The sequence below is a fragment of the Natrix helvetica genome, assembly GCF_964273705.1.
Source record: "Natrix helvetica genome assembly, chromosome: 4".
Taxonomy (NCBI): domain Eukaryota; kingdom Metazoa; phylum Chordata; class Lepidosauria; order Squamata; family Natricidae; genus Natrix; species Natrix helvetica.
This window is the reverse complement of record NC_138550.1, coordinates 2,353,066-2,373,679: the sequence shown is the minus strand read 5'-3', so window position 1 is coordinate 2,373,679 and position 20,614 is coordinate 2,353,066. Positions and strand designations below refer to the sequence as shown.

General features: G+C 44.2%; 1 protein-coding gene across 1 annotated transcript in view; it reads right to left on the bottom strand.

Annotated features, from left to right (window-relative positions):
- Positions 1-1,034: 1,034 nt before the first annotated feature.
- The window catches only part of UCP2 (uncoupling protein 2), a 37,732-nt gene continuing 18,152 nt past the window's right edge, over positions 1,035-20,614 (bottom strand). Inside the window, exons 9-14 of the mRNA XM_081952363.1 lie at positions 11,864-12,092; positions 10,943-11,150; positions 9,326-9,520; positions 3,348-3,449; positions 2,618-2,798; positions 1,035-2,102 (exon numbers count right to left, since the gene is read on the bottom strand). Coding sequence (XP_081808489.1) covers positions 1,988-2,102; positions 2,618-2,798; positions 3,348-3,449; positions 9,326-9,520; positions 10,943-11,150; positions 11,864-12,092 — 1,030 coding nt within the window. The 3' untranslated portion in view covers positions 1,035-1,987. The remainder of the gene's footprint in view (positions 2,103-2,617; positions 2,799-3,347; positions 3,450-9,325; positions 9,521-10,942; positions 11,151-11,863; positions 12,093-20,614) is intronic.

The following is a 20,614-nucleotide window of genomic DNA, read 5'->3' as shown; positions in this document are numbered from 1 at the left end:
CTCCAAAGAAGAGGGAGTCAAACTATTCTCCAAGGCACCTGAGGGCAGAACAAGAAGCAATGGGTGGGAACTAATCAAGGAGAGATTAGCTTGACCCCTTCTTCTTTGTGGTAACCCCTGAGATATTGGAAGGAAGGACAGTGGGAGGGAAGGAAGGAAGGAAGGATCTCTCCTTGATTAGCTTCCACCCATTGCTTCTTGTCCTGCCTTCAGGTGCTTTGGAGCATAGCTTGACTCCCTCTTCTTTGGGGCAACCCCTGAGATATTAGAAGGAACGAAGGTGGGAGGGAAGGAAAGAAAAGGAAGGAAGGAGAGAAGGGAGGTTCTCCAAAGCACCTGAAGCAGGACAAGAAGCAATGGGTGGAAACTAATCAAGGAGAGATCCTTGCTTGCTTCCTTCCTTCTCTCCTCCTTCCCTTCCTTCTCTCCTTCCTTCCTTCCTTCCAATATCTCTGAGGTTGCCACAAAGAAGACGGAATCAAGTTATTCTCCAAAGCTCCTGAAGGCAGGAGAAGAAGCAACGGGTGGAAACTAATCAAAGGGAAAAGCAACCTGGAACTAAGGAGGAATTTCCAAACAGTGAGGACAATTAACCAATGGAACTGCTTGCCACCAGAAATTGTAAGTGCTCCAACATTGGAGGTTTTTTGAGAAGAAACTGGACAGCTACTTGTCTGAAATGGTATGGGGTCTCCTGCTTGAGTAGGGGGCTGGACTAGAAGACCTCCAAGGTCCCTTCTAACTCTATTCTGATTGATTCCTTGGCTAAGGAATGGCAGAGAGCATCAATGTCATTTGTGTTTACAAGTAGTCCTAACTTATGACGATAAGGGGCCCCCAAATTTCTGTCGCTCAGCGAGACGGTCGTGCAAACTCAGCCAATGAAATCATCTCTTACCCCACAGCTGCCACAAGAGGGGTCAGAAGGAACCAAATTGTGACACACACACACACACACACACACACAAACACACACACACACACAATCTCTCCAGATTGACTCCAGCTCGAAGAAAATATCAGGGAGAATTGAATTCTTTGCTTGTGCTTTATTAAAAAAAAAAAAAAAGATCGACATTCGTAGCGCGTATTTTTTTTTTCTGTTTTAAAAAATCAACGCAACATCATAAATAATTTCGCAGAAGGCTCGTCGACGGAAAAAGCTTTTTTAAGTGCCATTTTTCTTCCCCACTCCCCAAATTTGCAAGCGGAACAAAAGTGCGGTGAAAGCCCGATCATCCGTCAATGAGCTCTGCCCGAACGACAATAGTTAAAAACATGGGGGGCGAAAAAATCTGGATTCAAACTTCTCAGAAAATTCTCAGGGGGTCTGAATTCAGCTTTGTAATGCGAGGAAGGGACTTACAAGCCAAGCAGGAGGGTCTCAAACACACTTTGGGCTGCTGTGCCCCCCCCTTCCTCAAATGCCAGCAATTTGGAGAAGATGGCCATTTTTTAAAAAGACATCTGGGAAACTAGCAAGCTTGGGAAAAATCGATTCTTTCCCAATTCCAAAAAAGGGAACTGATTCAATTTAATTAAAGTGGCCAAGCGAAGCCTTTTGGGAAGTCGAGTGTGCAAGCGGAGCAAAATTCATCCCATTTTTTGTTTAAGGGGCGTGCAAGCTGGTGCAAGGACAGAAGTAAGTAAGACTTCAGGTAACACGGTGTAAGATAAGCGCAGGCAACTTCGATCCTCCAGCGTGTTTAAAAAGCGTCTTCTTCCGAACGTTCGCAGGCGTTAAAAATTGATGATGGGATCGTAGGTCCAGCAAAGATAAATTACTTTTTAAAAAGACAGCAGGAATAAGTGCAGATTCTGAATCAGCAGCTACAGCCAGGCCAAGAGACGTGTAAGCGTTAAAAGCATTCCAACATTTTAAAACGGGAAATCCGCAGAGTTTTAGAAACGTAGCAGGTCAGGAGAATGGAGGAAACGGATGGATGGGATTGGAGCAGAAGTTTTAAACTCTGCCTCGCTGGTCGGCTCAGGATGGGGTCGCCCACGATCCCCGAGCTGCCATCAGGGCTCGCTTCAGCTGTTCGTAAGTCACAAACATCACCACGTTCCAGGATCCCAGCCGAAGAAACGAGGGTGTAAAGCTACGAGGGGGGAAAAGAAGGAGGGAAAAAAGAAGGGGAAAAAATTGATTTAGTTAGTTAGTTAATTTACTTTATGGTCATTGCACCTCGTGGTGGATGGATGAGATGGATGGATGAGATGGATGGATGGATGGATGGATGGATGAGATGGATGGATGGATGATGGATGGATGGATGGATGGATGGATGATTAGATTAGATAGATAGATAGATAGATAGATAGATAGATAGATAGATAGATAGATAGATAGATAGATAGATATAGACAGACAGACAGTCAGATGGATGATTAGATATAGATATAGATAGATGATAGATAGATAGATGATAGATAGAGATGATAGAGACAATAGATAACGATATACTGTATATATAGAGGGGTAATGATAGGTAAGAGAGCGAGAGAATGAAAGATAATGATAGATATGGATGGATGGATGGATGGATGGATGGATGGAAATTTAGGCAGGTGGATGAGAACTCCAGACCCTCCCCAGAGAAGGCGGCTGACTCACCCCTTGTAGAAGGCCAGGGGTCCTTCATCCCGGAGCATCCTGAGGGCGCATCTCCCAGCGTTCCTGTACTGGCCAGGGGGAGAGTTCATGTACCTGGTTTTCACCACGTCAACCGGAGAGGCTATGATCGTGGTGCAGAAGCCGGCCCCGAAGGCTGAGAGAAAATGGCAAGGGACGTCGTCTGCAGGAGGGAACACCAAGAGGGTCAGAGCACGTGGCTGGGGTATCAACGCAACCCCTCCCCCCAATGCACCCTGTCCACAAAGGGAGCCCTCGACTTACATAACCATCACTGAGCCCCAAATGTCAGTTGCTAAGCGAGACATTTGTTAAGTGAGTCTTGCCCCATTTTTACCACCTTTCTCACCATGGTCATTAAGTGAATCACTGCCTTTGTCAAGTTAATAGCCTGGTTGTTAAGCAAATCTGGCTTCCCCCACTGCCTTCGCTTGTCAGAAGGTCGCAAAAGGGGATTCATGACCCCAGGACCCTGCGACCGTCATAAATGTGAGTCAGTTGCCAAGCATCCGAATTCTGTCACTGTGGGGATGTGGCAACGGTCGTAAGACTGAGGACCAGTTATACGTCGCTTTTTCCAGGGCCATTCTAACTTCGATCGGACACTGAACGAACGGCTGTAAGTCGAGGACTACCCACGCACATCCCTTCCGGCTGCGTCCACACGAAAAGAGCAGGAGGGCACCAGCTGAGCGCAGTCTATCTTTCTCACCTGTCATGAGGCGGTGCTTGAGCAGGGTATCCTTGATGATGTCGTAGGTCACCAGTTCGGCGCAGTTCACAATGGCGTTCCGGGAAACGTTGGGAAGGGTCCCTAATTGGGCGTGAGAGAGAAAAGAGATTGTGGAAAAGGAGAAGCCGGCATCCTTGCAAAGGTTCCACAGGGCATGCGCAGAGTGTCCCGTCAATGACCGGTGGGCTAAAAGTCTATAGAGAGTCTCAATCATCCAGGTTCTCCCAAAGCTGCTTTTTTCAGGAGGCAACTGGACTTTCTTGTTCTTTTTTTCTTTTGAAGATGTTTCTCTTCTCATCCAAGAAGCTTCTTCAGTTCTGACTGGATGGTGGGGAAGGGAAGGACTGATACACCTTGCAGACAGCTGGTCCTTTGCCTCCTTTGAGAGGGTCCTTCTGCTCTCAACGACTCTTTAAAAGGATGCCAAGGACCAGCTGTCTGCAAGGAGTATCAACGCTTCCCTTCCCCACCATCCAGTCAGAGCTGAAGAAGCTTCTGGGATGAGAAGCGAAAGGTCTTCGAAAGAAAAAACAAGGAAGGCCAGTTGCCTCCTGGGAAAAGCAGCCTTGGGATGACCAGAGGGCTAATTCAGATGTAGATGCCCGAGGCCCAGGCCAAACCCAGCACAGCACAATCGGTAGCCAACTCCAATGAATCCAAAATGTCCCTTGTAATTAAGACCCAAACATGGAGGTAGTCCTCAAGTTATAACAACAATGTTAAAATCCATCCCATCCATCCATCCATCTCATCAATCCATCTCATCCATCCATTCATCTCATCTACCCATCCATCCATCCATCCATCCAATTATCCATCCATCCATCCAATCATCCATCCATCCAATCATACAATCATCCACCAATCTATTCCCTCAATTCTGCACTTTTAAATTTTTAGGGGTTGGTTTTAAGTTGATTTTTAATTTTTACCATCCTGTACAGCCTTAAGGTTTAATTAGATTTTAAATGTATTTATTCTTTGTATTCGGTTTTTAATGTGCCTGTACACCGCCCCGAGTCCCTTCGGGGAGAGAAGGCGGTCTATAAATCATAATAATAATAATAATAATAATAATAATAATAATAATAATAATAATAATAATAATAATAATAATAACAACTCCGCCGTTGCCGGTCCCAAGCCCGGATGAGAAAGGAGGAGGGTTGAGGTCAGGTTGGCAACCTGGCCCCATAAAAAAACCCGCCAACCCATATAACATGGTGAAAGAAACAAATAAAAATTCTATACCGCATCGGTCGTCGCGCGGGTTAACAAGGGCCGCGGCGGATGTTGAGGTCCCTGGACATCCGTCGACAAGTGGGCTACAAGTGGACCAGCCAACAAAACGACAAAAATATAGTGCCGATGAAAACCGTGCCATAATGGCCTGTTATTACAACTCAGAGCCTGGGAAAAGAGGTTATTTAAAGCGAATGTATGAATTATGGAAACAACAACATCCAGATTCAAATGTTAGTGAACAACGACTTGCAGATCAAAGGCGATTTATTACACGGAATAAAGTGTTTAGTGAAGTTGAACTTGAGGAAATTCAAGCAAATTGCAAAACTGAGAAAACAACATCACAAGCAGAAATAACTGATACTCAAGACACACCTAAAGGCATTGTAGTAGAACTCCCAGAAGAAGCTGTCGGGGAGGAAATAACAACACTATCACCAGAACCAGTTATCACTGAACCAACTGATGAACTAACTCAGAAACAAAAAGAATTGAAGGACAAGATCATGGAGCATTTTCTGCTTAATAAGGAACGGCAACGTTTACCATCATTAAAAACTGTGCCTAAGAAAATTTTGGCCCCTATCATGAAAATGGTTAATGCAGTGCTTTCAACAATTGAATCGGGATCCATCTTGGAAACGAACCAGTTAATGTACAGCGCAGCCGCAATAGTCACTAATGAACTAGGCATTAAAATCAAAGCACCTAGTTACACAACAGAAAAAGCATCAAAGCCAAAGTGGAAAATCCGATTGGAACAAAAAGTTAAAAAATTAAGGGCAGATGCTAGCAATTTGAAGAACATGCGTGAGCAACGACTTAGAAACAATAAAATTATAGATCAGCTAATCAGAAGGTATAGATTGGATACAAGAAACATCAATGAAGCTGTAGAGATTGTAAAACAGCAGATAACAGCAACAGCTAGGAAAATTGAAAGATATGAGGCACGAATCATCCAGTATAAACAAAATCAGCAATTTCGATCAGACCAACGGCGTTTTTATCAAAGTCTTAATGTGAATGATGACACCAAAAGTCAAAAACCAGAAAAGCAGGCCACAGTTAAATTCTGGAAAGAATTGTGGGAAAATGCAAAGGACTACAATAAGGAAGCAAAATGGATACATGACTTTGAGAAAAGCATTGGCAACAAACAAATGCAAGTATTAGAAATAACAACTGAGATGGTCAAAAATCGAGTAAAAAAAGTAAAGAATTGGACATCACCTGGAAAGGACCAATTACATGGTTTCTGGCTCAAATATCTGACCAGTTTACATGCAATATTGGCCAGGCAACTGAATGAGATTTTACAAAATGGCCAAATTGATGAATGGTTGACAACTGGAAAAACATACTTGATTCAGAAAGATGCAACTAAAGGAACAATACCTGAAAACTACAGACCAATAACATGCTTGCCAACAACCTTCAAATTACTCACAGGCATTATTGCAGATAACATTATGGATTATTTGGAAACAAACAACATCTTGCCAGTAGAGCAGAAAGGCAACAAAAGAAGGAGCAGGGGCACAAAAGATCAGCTCCTAATTGATAAAATGATATTAGAAAATTGTAAGAACAGAAAAACGAACTTGAATATGGTCTGGATTGATTACAAAAAGGCATTTGACTCATTGCCGCATAGTTGGATCATAAAATGCTTAGAAACAACTGGCATTAGCAAAAATATTACATCCTTCACTGAAAAGGCGATGAAACAATGGAGAACTGAGTTGGCAGTAGGGAATGAGAACTACGGAATGGTTAATATCAAGCGAGGAATTTTCCAGGGTGATTCACTTTCACCTCTTCTCTTCATCATCGCGATGATCCCACTATCAGTAATCTTAAAAAAAATGAAATTAGACTACCAAACAGCCAAAGAAGCCGAAAAAATTTCGCATTTATTATATATGGATGATTTGAAACTCTATGGAAAGTCAGAAATAGAAATCCAATCATTGACAAACACAGTCCGAGTATTCAGCACCGATATTTCAATGAAGTTTGGCATGGAAAAATGTGCCACTGTATCCATAAAAAGAGGCAAAATCACTGCGTGTGAGGGAATTGAAATGCCCAATGGCCAACTAATTAAATGCAACGAAAATGAAGCCTACAAATACTTAGGCATTCTGCAGTTGGATAACATCAAGCATGGAGAAGTAAAAACTATTGTCAGGAGAGAGTACACCAACAGAGTTAGGAAAATTTTGAAATCTAAATTGAATGGTGGAAATACAATCAAGGCCATAAACACCTGGGCAATACCAGTTATAAGATACACAGCTGGTATAGTTAACTGGACACAAGCTGATTTGGACATTTTAGACCGAAAAACCAGGAAACTAATGACAATGCACTACAGTTTACATCCACGTGGAGATATTGATAGATTATACCTACCCCGGAAATCAGGTGGCAGAGGATTATTACAAGTGAAGCAAATAGTTGAAGAAGAAAAACATGCACTGGCTGATTATTTAAAAGAAAGTCAAGAACATCTATTAATCGAAGTAAAGAACAAAAATCTATTGAAGGCCCAACAGACGAAACAAGAATACAAAAAAGATGTGATAACATTAAGAATGGAGAGTTGGCAGAACAAAGCATTGCATGGCCAATTTCTGGAAAAAATAAAAGATAAAGTGGACAGTGAAAAAACTTGGTTATGGTTAACAGCAGGTACATTAAAGAAAGAAACAGAGTCACTAATCCTGGCTGCGCAAGAACAAGCTATCCGCACAAATGCCATTAAGACCAAAATCGAAAAATCCTCTGATGATGCCAAATGTAGACTTTGCAAAGAGGCTGATGAAACTGTTGACCACATACTCAGCTGCTGTAAAAAAATCGCGCAGACTGACTATAAAATGCGGCACAATTCAGTGGCACAAATGATCCACTGGAATTTGTGCAAAAATTATAACATTAAAACAGCAACAAACTGGTGGGAACATAAGCCTGAAAAAGTCGTCGAGGGTCAGATGGTCAAGATCTTGTGGGATTTTCGCATACAAACGGATAAAATACTGGCGCATAATACACCAGACGTCACACTGGTTGAGAAAAATAAGGTTACAATCATAGACATCGCAATACCAGGTGATAGCAGGGTCGCCGAGAAGGAATATGAAAAAATCGCAAAATACCAGGACTTAAAAATTGAAATCCAACGATTATGGCACAAACCAGCAGTGGTAATTCCAGTGGTAATCGGCACACTGGGTGCTATTCCAAAAGCACTGGAATTACATTTAAAACAGTTAAAACTTGACAAAATCACCATCAGTCAAATGCAAAAGGCCGCACTGCTTGGATCCGCACACATATTACGAAAATACGTTATGACGTCCTAGGCCCCTGGGTGGGGCCCGACTAGTAATCAATGCCAAATCCGGCGAATCAACTGGCCGCTGTGATACAATCGTATAATAATAATAATAATAATAATAATAATAATAATAATAATAATAATAATAATAATAATAATAATAATAATAATAATAATAATAATAATAATCTCATCCATCCATTCATCTCATCTACCCATCCATCCATCCAATCATCCATCCATCCATCCATCCAATCATCCATCAATCTATTCATCTCATCCATCCATCTCCTCCATCCATCCATCCATCTCATCCATCCATCTCATCCATCTCATCCATCCATCATCCCTCCATCCATCTCATCCATCATCCATCCACCCATTCATCTCATCAATCCATCCATCCATCTCATCCATCTATCTCATCCATCCATCTCATCCATCCATCCATCATCCATCCACCCATTCATATCATCCATCAATCCATCTATCTCATCCATCCATCTCATCCATCCATCCATATCATCCATTCATCATCCATCCATCTCATCCATCCATCCATCCATCCATCCATATCATCCATCAATCCATTCATCTCATCCATCCATCCATCTCATCCATCCATCTCATCCATCCATCCATATCATCCATCCATCATCCATCCATCTCATCCATCCATCCATCCATCCATCCATCCATCTATATCATCCATCAATCCATTCATCTCATCCATCCATCCATCTATCTCATCCATCCATCCATAATCCATCCACCCATTCATCTCATCAATCCATCCATCTATCTCATCCATCCATCTCATCCATCCATCCATCCATCCATCCATCATCCATCCACCCATTCATCTCATCAATCCAGCCATCCATCTCATCCATCCATCCATCTATCTCATCCATCCATCCATCCATCATCCATCCACCCACCTACCCATCCATCCATCCATCCATCCATCCATCCAATGATCCATCCATCCATCCATCCATCCATCCCATCCATCCCATCCCATCCATCCATCCATCCATCCATCCATCCATCCATCCATCCCATCCATCTATCCATCCCATCCCATCCCATCCATCCATCCCATCCCATCCATCCATCCATCCATCCCATCCATCCATCCATCCCATCCATCCATCCCATCCCATCCATCCATCCATGGGCGCTTGGGGAGGACTGTCAGAAGAACGTTGGGGAGGGGACCTCAACAGTGGTGGCCCCACCAAATCAGGAGACAGGCAGTCCTTCAATCATGATTTGAGCCCCAAACCGAGATGGCTTATGTAAGATGGGGTGGGGGTCCCTGGCCCAAGACTGGGGGGCATCCCGGTCGTTGCCCCTTGCCCACCTTTCCACAGGCCCCGGACTCCTTCCTCCTTGGCAATGGTCTTGTAGGCATGCAAGGTCCCTTGGTAACGCCGGCCAGCCTCTGTCCTGACCTGGGCCTGGAATCGCACTTTGACCACGTCCGTGGGCTGGGCCACCATGACCGCCATCGCCCCCGTGGTGCAACCGGCAAGGAGCCGGCTACCCACGCCAGCATCTGCCAAAGTCAGGAAGAGAGAGAGAGAGAGAGCAGTTCACCAGCCGCCCATCGGCCCCATTCGAGCCCTTTCCAGAAATCAACCCATTGTTCTGGCAAGGAAGACTGAGAGCAGAGTATTACCCTGGCCACACTTTAGTTCAGGTAGTCCTCAGTTTACAACCGTTCATTTAGTGACCATGACTCAGCCTTCCATCCTCCCCAGGTGGATAAAATGAGGACCCAGATTGTTGCGGGGCAAGAGGCCGACTCTGGAAACGGCTTAGCCTTCACTGCTTTCCAGCCTTCTCTCTAAGTGCTATTGCCCTTTCTTCTTCCTTCCTTTTTTCTCCATCCTTCCTTCTTTCCTTCCTTCCTATTTCCCCATTCTCTCTCCTTCCTTCCTTCCTTTTTCCCCATTCTCTCCTTCCTTCCTTCCTTCCTTCCTTCCTTCCTTCCTTCCTTCCTTCCTTCCTTCCTTCCTTCCTGTCTTTCTCCATTTTCCTTCCTTCCTTGCTCTTTCCCCATTCTCCTTCCTTCCTTTTTTCTCTTCTCCTTCCTCCCTTCCCCCCTTCCCCTTTCCCCATTCTTTCTCCTTCCTTCCTTTTTTTCCATCCTTCCTTCCTTCTTTCCTTCCTTCCTGTTTTTCTCCATTTTCCTTCCTTCCTTCCTTCCTTGCTCTTTCCCCATTCTCTCTCCTTCCTTCCTTCCTTCCTATTTTTCTCCATTTTCCTACATTCCTTCTTTCCTTGCTCTTTCCCCATTCTCCTTCGTTCCTTCCTTCCTTTTTCCCCATTCTCTCTCCTTCCTTCCTTCCTTCCATGGTGGCGCAGTGGTTGCGAATGCAGTATTTCAGGCTAATTCATTGCTCACTGCCAGCAGTTCGATCCTGACCAACTCAAGGTTGACTCAGCCTTCCGTCCTTCCAGGGTGGGTCAAATGAGGACCAGATTGTTGGGGGGAAACATGCTGACTCTGTAAACCGCTTAGAGAAGGCTGGGAAGCACTGGGAAGCGGTATATAAGTCTAAGGGCTAATGCTATTAGAAGTTATAATGGCACTGAAAAAAGAGACTTATGACCTTTTCTCACACTTATGACCGTCATGGCATCCCCGTGGTCACGTGATCAAAGTTAACACACTTGGCAACTGACTCATATTTATGACGGTCGCAGTGCCCTCGGGTCAACGTGAGCACTTTCTGTGACCTTCCAACCGGCAAAGCTAGATTCTCTTAAGGAATGCAGTGATTCACTTAACAACGGTGGCCCAAAGGTCGTAAAATGGGACCAGACTCACTTCACCACAGTCTGGCTTTTCAACATCATTTCTGCACTCAGTTAGTCGTAGGTCAAGAACTACTTGCACTCCCCAAGGGGGCTCGGAAGGGAAATCGGCCCCATCGGTGCCTGGCAACCCATTTGGTGCCCGATGCCAACTTACGCTCTGAGCCTTTGGTGTAGAAGTGCTTCACCGAGTCGTAGAGCCCGATCCGGACCGAAGCGAAGCTCATCTGACGCTGGAGACCAGCTACCAACCCGTTGTAGAGGCTCTTGGGTCCCTCGTTCTTCACCATGGTGGCCATGGTGCCAAAGACCCCCCTGTACTGCGCCGTTTTGGGGGTGACATCGGCTTTCTTCTCTCCTTGGATCTGAATGGGAAGGCATGGGGGAAGGGCAGAACAATAAGGGTTGGGAGGGACCCTGGAGGTCTTCTAATCCAGCCCCCTGCTCAAGCAGGAGACACCCCCCCCCGCGCCCTTCCAGACGGAGAGTTCCCCAGCCTCTGCTTAAAAACCTCCCTCGAGGCAGCACCCATAACGCCTGAAGGACGATGGGCCCCCAAAACAGGATTCACGAGCCACAGCTGCCATGACTGAGTAATGATGATTGAGATCAAGCCATGATTGAGATTTTAAGCTACATTTCTCAATCTTGATCACTTGCAGACAGGTGTGGCCAGCCAGCAGCTCTCTCAGCCCGAGGAGGAGGAGTCAAGGGAGGGCCTAGCTTGGAATCCATTCTGTTGTGTTCTCCTATCTGCTTTTTCCCCCTCTCCTCTCTTTCCTTCTCCTCTCCCCTTTCCTTCTCCTTTCCTCTCTTCTCTTTCCTTCTTTTCTCTTCTCTTTCCTTCTTTTCTCCTCTTTCCTTCTCCTCTCCTTTCCTTCTCTTCTCCTCTCTCCTTCTTTTCTCCTCTTTCCTTCTCCTTTCCTTTCCTCTCTTCTCTTTCCTTCTTTCCTCCTCTCTTTCCTTCTCCTCTCCTCCCCTCCTCTTTCCTTCTTCTCTTCTCCATCCTCCTTTTTTCTACTCTGCTCTACTCCATTCTTTGGGGAGCCAATGGTGGATGGCATCCCCAGGGGCTCACCTGTAAGCGGACTTTTGCGGTGTCCAGGGGGAAGGTGATCAGGTCGGCTATGCAGGCTGCCGTCCCGGCTCCCAAAAACTTCACGCTGGCCGTTGGAGGGATGTCGGAGGGCTTGAAACCAACCATGGTGACCGGAGGGCAGAGAGGAGCGAGCGAAGGGTTCAAAAGCAACCGGCAGAAGCAGCCGAGGAGCGTGGGAACCGAAAGACCAGAGCAAGTGACCCCGTCTCTACGGAGGAGGAAAAAGAAGGACATTCATTGTTGGAAGTCTGATTGACTCAAGGGAACCCTAAAATTCACTACTCTACCTTCTGGGGAGTTCATGGATTGGGCTACAGTTCTCGACTTACAACCGCTCATTTAGTGACCATTCGAAATTACAACAGGACTGAAAAAACTTAGGAGAAAAACTTGCTTTTTCACACTTACAACCACTGCAGTCTCCCCATGCTCACAGGATCAAAATTCAAGACACTTGGCAACGGACTCGTATTTACGACAGTCGCAGTGTCCCGGGGTCACGTGGTCCCCTTTTGCGACCTTCTGACGAGCAAAGTCAATGGGGATGCTGGATTCACTTAACGACCGTGTTCCCAATTTAATAACTGCAATAATTCACTTAACAACAGTGGCAAGAAAGGCCATAAATGGGGCAAAAGTCACTGGACAAATGTCTCACTTAGCCGCAGAAATGCTCGGCTCACTTGTGGTCGTAAGTCGAGGACCGCCTGTCCTTTGCTTGCTGGAAGCCGGCTGGGAAGGTAACAAGTGATTCTGGGAGACTCTAACTCTCACAAATACACTCTGGTTGCCGAACGCCTGGATTTTGTTCACATGACCCTGGAGATGGTGTGGTGGTCATAAGTGCGAGGAACGGTTGGCGAGTACTACTTTTTTCAATGCCGTTGTAACTTTGAACGGTCACTAAACAAATAGTTTTAAGTCAAGAACTACCTGTGTTACTCTTTCTGTTGAATGCAGACCCCAAGACTCCTATATGCAGCCAGCACTTTTCTGGCTGGGGATGATGGGGGATGAAACTCTACCACCCACATGTCAATACATCAATCAAATAGAGCTGGAAAGGACCTGGGATGTCCGCCAGTCCAATGCCCTGCTCAAGCAGGAAACCCTAGAGTACTCAATTAATTAATTAATCAATTAATCAAGCAGGAAACCCTAGAGTACTCAATCAATTAATCAATTAAACAATCAATTAATCAAGCAGGAAACCCTAGAGTACTCAATCAATTAATTAATCAATTAATTAATCAATTAATCAAGCAGGAAAACCTAGAGTACTCAATCAATTAATCAATTAAACAATCAATCAAGCAGACAACCCTAGAGTACTTAATCAATTAATCAAGCAGGAAACCCTAGAGTACTCAATCAATCAATCAATCAATTAATCAATTAATCAAGCAGGAAACCCTAGAGTACTCAATTAATCAATTAATCATTAATTGAGTAATCGATTAAGCAATTAAGCAATTAAGCAATTAATCAAGCAGGAAACCCTAGAGTACTCAATCAATTAATCAATTAAACAATCAATTAATCAAGCAGGAAACCCTAGAGTACTCAATCAATTAATCAATTAATCAAGCAGGAAACCCTAGAGTACTCAATCAATTAATCAATTAAACAATCAATTAATCAAGCAGGAAACCCTAGAGTACTCAATCAATTAATCAATTAATCAAGCAGGAAACCTTAGAGTACTCAATCAATTAATCAATTAAACAATCAATTAATCAAGCAGGAAACCCTAGAGTACTCAATTAATCAATTAATCATTAATTGAGTAATCGATTAATAAATTAAGCAATTAAACAATCAAGCAGGAAACCCTAGACTACTCAATCAATTAAGCAATTAAACAATCAATTAATCAAGCAGAAAACCCTAGAGTACTTAATCAATTAAACAATCAATTAATCAAGCAGGAAACCCTAGATTACTTAATCAATTAATCAATCAATCAATTAATCAATTAAACAATCAGTTAATCACACAGGAGACCCTCGACTACATCAATCAATCAATCAATCAATCAATCAATCAGAATAGAGCTGGAAGAGACCTTGGAGGTCCACCAGTCCACCCCTTTGCTCAAGCAGGAGACCCCATAGCAGTGGTGGGTTCCAGATCCCGTTGCAACAGGTACGCTGCAACGGGGCCAGGCGTCCACATGCGCGCACACAGCACGCACATGCATACTTACTGCCTGCGACGCTCCAGCTGCTCGGCGGAGCATTGCTCAGGCGCCTTACGCTCCGTGCACATGTGCAAAAGCCCCGATTGGTTCAAATACAGGTAAGGAGGGCAGGCGGGCGGGTGGGCCCTCCGGAGCAGCGTACCGGAACGGTACCTGGTGCTCCCAGCAGGCGTACCGCTCGTATCCACCACTGCCCCATACCATTTCAGACAAGTAGCCGTCCAGCCATGCATGCCCCCCCCCCAAATCTGGAAATCAGATTCCTGGACTTAAGAATTCAGAAAGTATCCTTTACTCGGACAAACTTTGGAACTATTAATTCCCCCCCCCCCCCCATATGTAACACCCAGATTGCCAGAAGAATATTGGAAGTTTTTAAACATAGGATTTCAAAGATGAGAAATCTTTTAGATGATTTTGGGTTTTTTTTGTTTAATGACCCCATAATCCCTTGCGGAGGTGGAGTATGGGCAACTGAATGGAACTAGCAGAGTCTTTCCTGGCCGGATGCCCTTCCCTGTCGCCAATGCAGAGTTTTGTTCAGCAGATACATATTTCTCATTGTGCCCAGAGAGAGAAATATCTGCCGCTACCGAGGATCGAACTCACAGCCTCCTGATTGTGGGCGAGAGCTCCGTCTCTAGATCACCACATCACTCAACCTTTGTTACAGCTGATGTGACAAAAAGAAAACAACCACCAACGCTCGGGGGGGGGGGGGTTATTTCTTGCCAGCCCAAATGAGTCAGCAAAACCACCCGTCGCTTTTGAGGAAGTGACTAAAACAAAACCTTTTACAAATTGAGTAATTTGCAAACTCCGGCCGTCCCCATCAAGGCTTCCATCCCCTTTATTTCTGATAAGGAGGGTAAAGGAGAGGGCAAAACTGACTGTTTTAATTAAAGAGAAGAAACGAATCAGTTGTGTTTTCACTTGGAAACCATTTCTGAACTTCCTGCTCGAAACAGAGGAAAATAATGATGAAAAACTTTGATTTTTAGTTTTGAGGATTAGACTAACTTTGTTGTTATAGAAATGGTTTGCGTCTACCAGAAATGTAAGGCAAACCGATTTCTGATGCTTGGTCAACTGACTCATATTTATGACGGTCGCAGTGTCCTGGGGCCACGCGATCCCCTTTTGCGACCTTCTGACAAGCAAAGTCAATGGAGAAGCCAGATTCATTTAAAGACCGGGTTACTAACTTAATAGCAGATTCACTTAACAATCGTGGCAAGAAAGGGCATAAAATGGGACAAAATTCACTTAAAAACTGCCTCACTTAGCAACATAAATGTTGGTCTCGATTGTAGTCATACATTGAGGACCAACTTTATTTATTCTATATCCTTATAAAAACCTCAAACCAGTGGCTGGCATTTTGAACAATCCTTTTCAAACTCTTGGCACCTTTTAAAAGCTTAGATTCTTACAAAATATTATTTTTTCCCCATGACTGCCTGACATTGTAGCACAGATCTAGCTCAATGAAGGCAGTCCTCGACTTACAACCATTTGTTTAGTGTCCGTTTGAAATTACGAAGGCTCTGAAAAAAGTGACTTACAACCACTTTTCACACTTACGACTTTTGCAGCCCCACCATGGTCCCATTATCAAAATTTGGGCTGTATCTATAACGGTTGCTCTGTCCCGGGGGCGTCTGTTTGTGTCACATGATCAACCTTTAGACCAGAGATATTTTAACAGGTATTATCCCAGAGAAGTTTAAGAAAGAGGATACTTATTTGATTCTACATGTAACTACAGCAGCAAGAACAATTTTTGGCCAAAATTGGAAATTAAATAAGTTACCAACAGATGAAGAGATAATAAAAAAGATATTAGATTGTGCAGAGATGAATAGGTTGACAATGAAAATAAAGGATAAAGAGGAATCGGAGTTCTTCGAGACACGGGGAAGATTTGATGATTGGCTAGAGAAAGAAATTTAGAAAATTTAGAAAAGAAAGTAAGAAGAAAATACAGATGAGGCACTATTAAATGAAAAAAAAGCGGGGGGGGGGGAAGAAAGGGAAAATAGAAAAGAAAATATTAAATATACAAGTATATATTCAAGAGTGAGATATAAAGGAGGGGAACATAGTTAGGATAGATTAGCGAAGGTAAGGGAGTAAGAAATGATATTAAATTATATTTGGGTTTGCGGAAATACTATCCCAAGGAAACATAAACTGAGTTTTGAAATATACACCAACAACAATTGAAAAAGAAAGGGAGAGAGGAGGAGAGAATGAGAGGAAGATGGGGGAAAGAAGAGGTAAGGAAAGGAGGATGGAAGGGAGAGAAAGAGAAGGAGAGAGGGTAGGAAGGGGAAGAGGAAGAGTAGAGTAGGAGAAAGGGAAGGGAAGAAGGAAGGGGAAGGAGAAAGGAAGGAAGGGAGGAGAGAAGGGAGGGAGGGAAAAAGGAAAGGGAAAGGAGAGGAGAGGAGGGTGGAAGGGAGAGAAAGAGAAGGAGAGAGGATAAGTAAGGGGAAGAGTAGGAGAAAGGGAAGGGAAGAAGGAAGGGGAAGGAGAGGAGGAAAGAAGAAAGTAGAGGAGGGAGGGAGAAAAGAAAGGGAAAATAAGGTGGTGTTACAACAGTCAGAAGGGATGGTAAATAAAGCAACCCAAACTGTATATTATAACCTATTAAATGGAATAAGAATGATAAAGGTAAAGAAGACTAACAATTATGTGAATTCATTCTTAAAATGGTATGTAAGAGAATGAAAAATGAAAAAAATATTGAAAAAAAGACCACATCCGTAATCTCCCAGGATGCTCCTGACAAGCAAAGCTGATAGAGGAAGCCAGGTGTGCTTAACAACCGCAATGATTCACTTAACAACTCTGGCAAAAAAATGCCTTGCTTTAAAAAAACATTTTTTCAATTTGACGATCTAAAGCTTGGGGATGCAAACTTTGGCTGAGGCTTAGAGGTTTTATTCACGAGACATAATGGCTTTAGCTGTGGGAATCTCGCGCTCCATTGTGGCCGAGGGTCCCCTGGAAAGAGCCACCCCAGAGATCCCTTTCCAAGACTCGGCAAAGCCAGGTTTACCTTATTCAAGGATGTCGGGATCGATTCGATCGATGGGATCAAGCTTCTCTAAAGGTCTCCCATTGGTCAGATTGAGTCGACACGAACTCAGCCGAGGTCCCTCGGTGGGCCATAGAAAGACAGGCAGGAAGGGGACACCGAATAATCATAATATGCACCCTGCAGAAAGAAAAGAATAAAGTGAAGTACCTGAATAGAACAGACTGTTATTTATCGTTCGTTATGATTGATGATCAATTATTGCGACTTTCCAGATGGAAGAAGAAATTGCCATTTGTCAGAAATGGCGTAAGGGATGATGGTGAACCTTTTCCAGACCATGCCCAAAGTGTGTAAGTGTGAATGGCACGCAGCATGCGCAAACCCCCAAAATGCAATGCATCCTCTCTCCCTGTGCATCCTCCCTGCCCCGCCCCTCACGCATGCAGCCCCCCCACACACACACCGCCCCTGTTCATGCATGGCAGAGACCCAAAGACCAGCTGGCTGGCGGGAGGCATGTGTGGGCATGCGCTGCAGAGCCAAATTGGGGCAACAGCTCTCATGCCTTCAGAGAGGGCTTTGCGTGCCACCTCTGGCATAGGTTCCATAGGTTTGCCATCACAGGTGTAGGGTCTCCTGCTTGGGGGGGGGTTTGGACTAGATGACCTACAAGGTCCCTTCCAACTCTGTAAATCTGTACGTCTGAAATCGGTGCTTCTCCAACTGGGACAACTTTAATATAGGTGGACTTCAACTCCCAGAATCCCCCATGGCTGGCTGGGGAATCCTGGGAATTGAAGTCCATCCATCTTAAAGTTGCTGTGCTTGGAAAAAAAAACACTGCCTTAGAATGAACATTGGGAGATCCTGGGAAATCCTGGGAGATCTCAACAAAGGCTTAGTTTTTCACCAGCTTTAATTTGCTTCACATCAACAATTATTGCTACACATCATCACACTGATGTCACCCATTTCCCAGAGACAGAACCAGTTCAGACTGGCAACAGACCGAAGGAAGACAGAAACTAAAAAAAAAAGGTCCTTTTTCAGTGAAACCAGAGATTGCCAAGATGCCACCAGATCTGGGGCAATTTCCAAGTAACAACTCAAAATTAAATATATATATATATATTTAGGCAAACTAGTAAAGGAGGCTGGCAGGTAGATATAACTTTTCTCCTAAAGCGAAAAAATCCTTCCTCCCTTTCTTTCCCTATTCTTGATTTTATGGGTGGCCTCTAGGGAATCTTGCTTGCCCCAATCGTACCCAGTTTTTGCAATTCGCAGCAAGTTGGAAAAACAGCTCAATACATCTTACAGACAGTCCTCGATTTACAACAGTTCATTTACTGACCGTTCCAAGCTACAACGGCACCAAAAAAAGTGACTTAGGATCCTTTTGTCACACTTAACGACTGTTGCAGCATCCCCATGGCCGCCACACAATCAGAATTCAGAGGCTTGGCCACTGACTCATATTTATGACGGATGTAGTGTCCGCGTGTCACCTTTTGCGACCTTCTGAGAAGCAAAATCAACGGGGAGGCCAGTCTCACTTAACAACCGGGCTGCTAACATCCACTGCAGTGATTCACTTAGCAACGGTGGCAAGAAAGGTCGTAAAATGAGGCAAAACTCACTTAATAAATGTCTCACTTAACGACATGAATTTTGGGCTCAATTGTGGTCGTAAGACGAGGACTGCAACGAAGGAAGTAGTTTTCTGGTCAACTGTAGGAAATCACAGCACTTAAAACACCAATTTGCAAAATGGAAGAATACGCTATTGGCTACAAAAAGCACGCTCAATTTCCCCCCCCATAATATTTTAGTTATTTTTACAAATGATATCAGATAACTTGCATTAATACAAATGCAAGACAAAAATACAAGATCTACTGCAATATAAATAGAAAAAACATAAAAAATACACCACATTATAATTTATGACTCTTAAGGTAAAGCACAAACTCTACCCACATTGGATAAAATTGTGGTCCCTGCTTCTAAAATCCCAATCAATTTATCTGTGATTATTTTATTTTTTCCCTAACGTGGGAACCGAAGAGGCCTGGCGAATCCACAGCTGCGGGTGCTTCATGCGTCCTCATCAGATGGACCATAAATAACTTTAACACTCAATCCCCAATGTGTAGAGCAATTAAGCATCTGCTTTATTTTCATAACTGCTTCAACACACACAAACCCAAAAATTATGCTTTTAAACCAACATGGTGTGTTTTGAATTTGAATCTGGATTCTTGGAGGTATCAACAGGTAAACTTGAGATCAAGATTGGCAGCTGCTGGGGATAAACAAAGCCAAGTCCCAATTTATTTTAAAGACGGTTTATTGGCCAAACCAGGAAGCTGAGCTCGCCCATCACACACACACACACACACCAAACAGACCAGCATCATCAAATAGCCCAGTTCACCTCTCAAACATTAGTGCAATAAGGAAGAACCCCCAAAAGCAGACAGCGAGGAAGGAGAACAGGCAAGCACATCTCCCTATAGCAGAAACCGTGGGCTGCATTCACACAACGCATTTAGCCTGGTTGCTACAACTAAGCCATTATGTGGCATGGCAGGAGTACGCAGACGTGCGAAGAAGATGCATTCATCCAATCCACCAAAGCTTGAAAAGAAACCAAGTTAAAACAAACCGAGTTTTGGACAGCTGGGTGAATGCATCTTTCCTGCATTCATCTAACTTGGTTCAGCAGGTTGTCTGAAGGCAGCTGCCTTCCTGCAGGAACGACCAGCCCAAAGACCACCTAGGAATGAAATGGGACAGGGTCTCCTGCTTCAGCAGAGGGTTGGACTAGAAGACCTCCAAGGTATCCTTCCAGCTCGATTCCAATTGGTATTACAATCTGGGCAGGGAAGGTGGGGCATTGCAGTCAGCCCCTGGAGTCAAAGTGGAGACTGTTAGATATTAGCATATATCGGGATAAGTCTTCCCTCAGGTCCGCTCCTACAGCGGGAAACAGGTATTCCTCTGATTGGTCAATGGGCGTGCCTCATCCCTATAAAAGGGGAACCCTCCGACCACAGAGTAAGCTGGATCACTACTATTACTAATAAAGAGCTGTTAAGTCACGTCGTGTCCGCAGTCTGTCTCTCGTTGCCCAGATCTAACATTGGCGACGAGGGTGGGATTGAGAGACAGATAGGACGAAGAACGCTACTTCAAGAATCTCCGGATTTGATCCAGCCCAGGAATTCGGCAGAAATTCCGGCAGCCATCTCAGATCACCGCAGCGCGGCAAATTCAAACTGAGAAGATGGCGATGCATGCTCCCCCCGCTCCTTTCGACCCAGCAACCGACGAATGGGAAGCCTTCATGATTCGCTTCGAGTGTTTCCTCGAAGCAAATGAGTACACGGGGATCACCGATGCAAGAAAGAAAAATATCTTCCTCGGCTACTGCGGAAAGGAAGTCTTCAATACGGCCAGAGACCTCACCGCGCCTACTCCAATA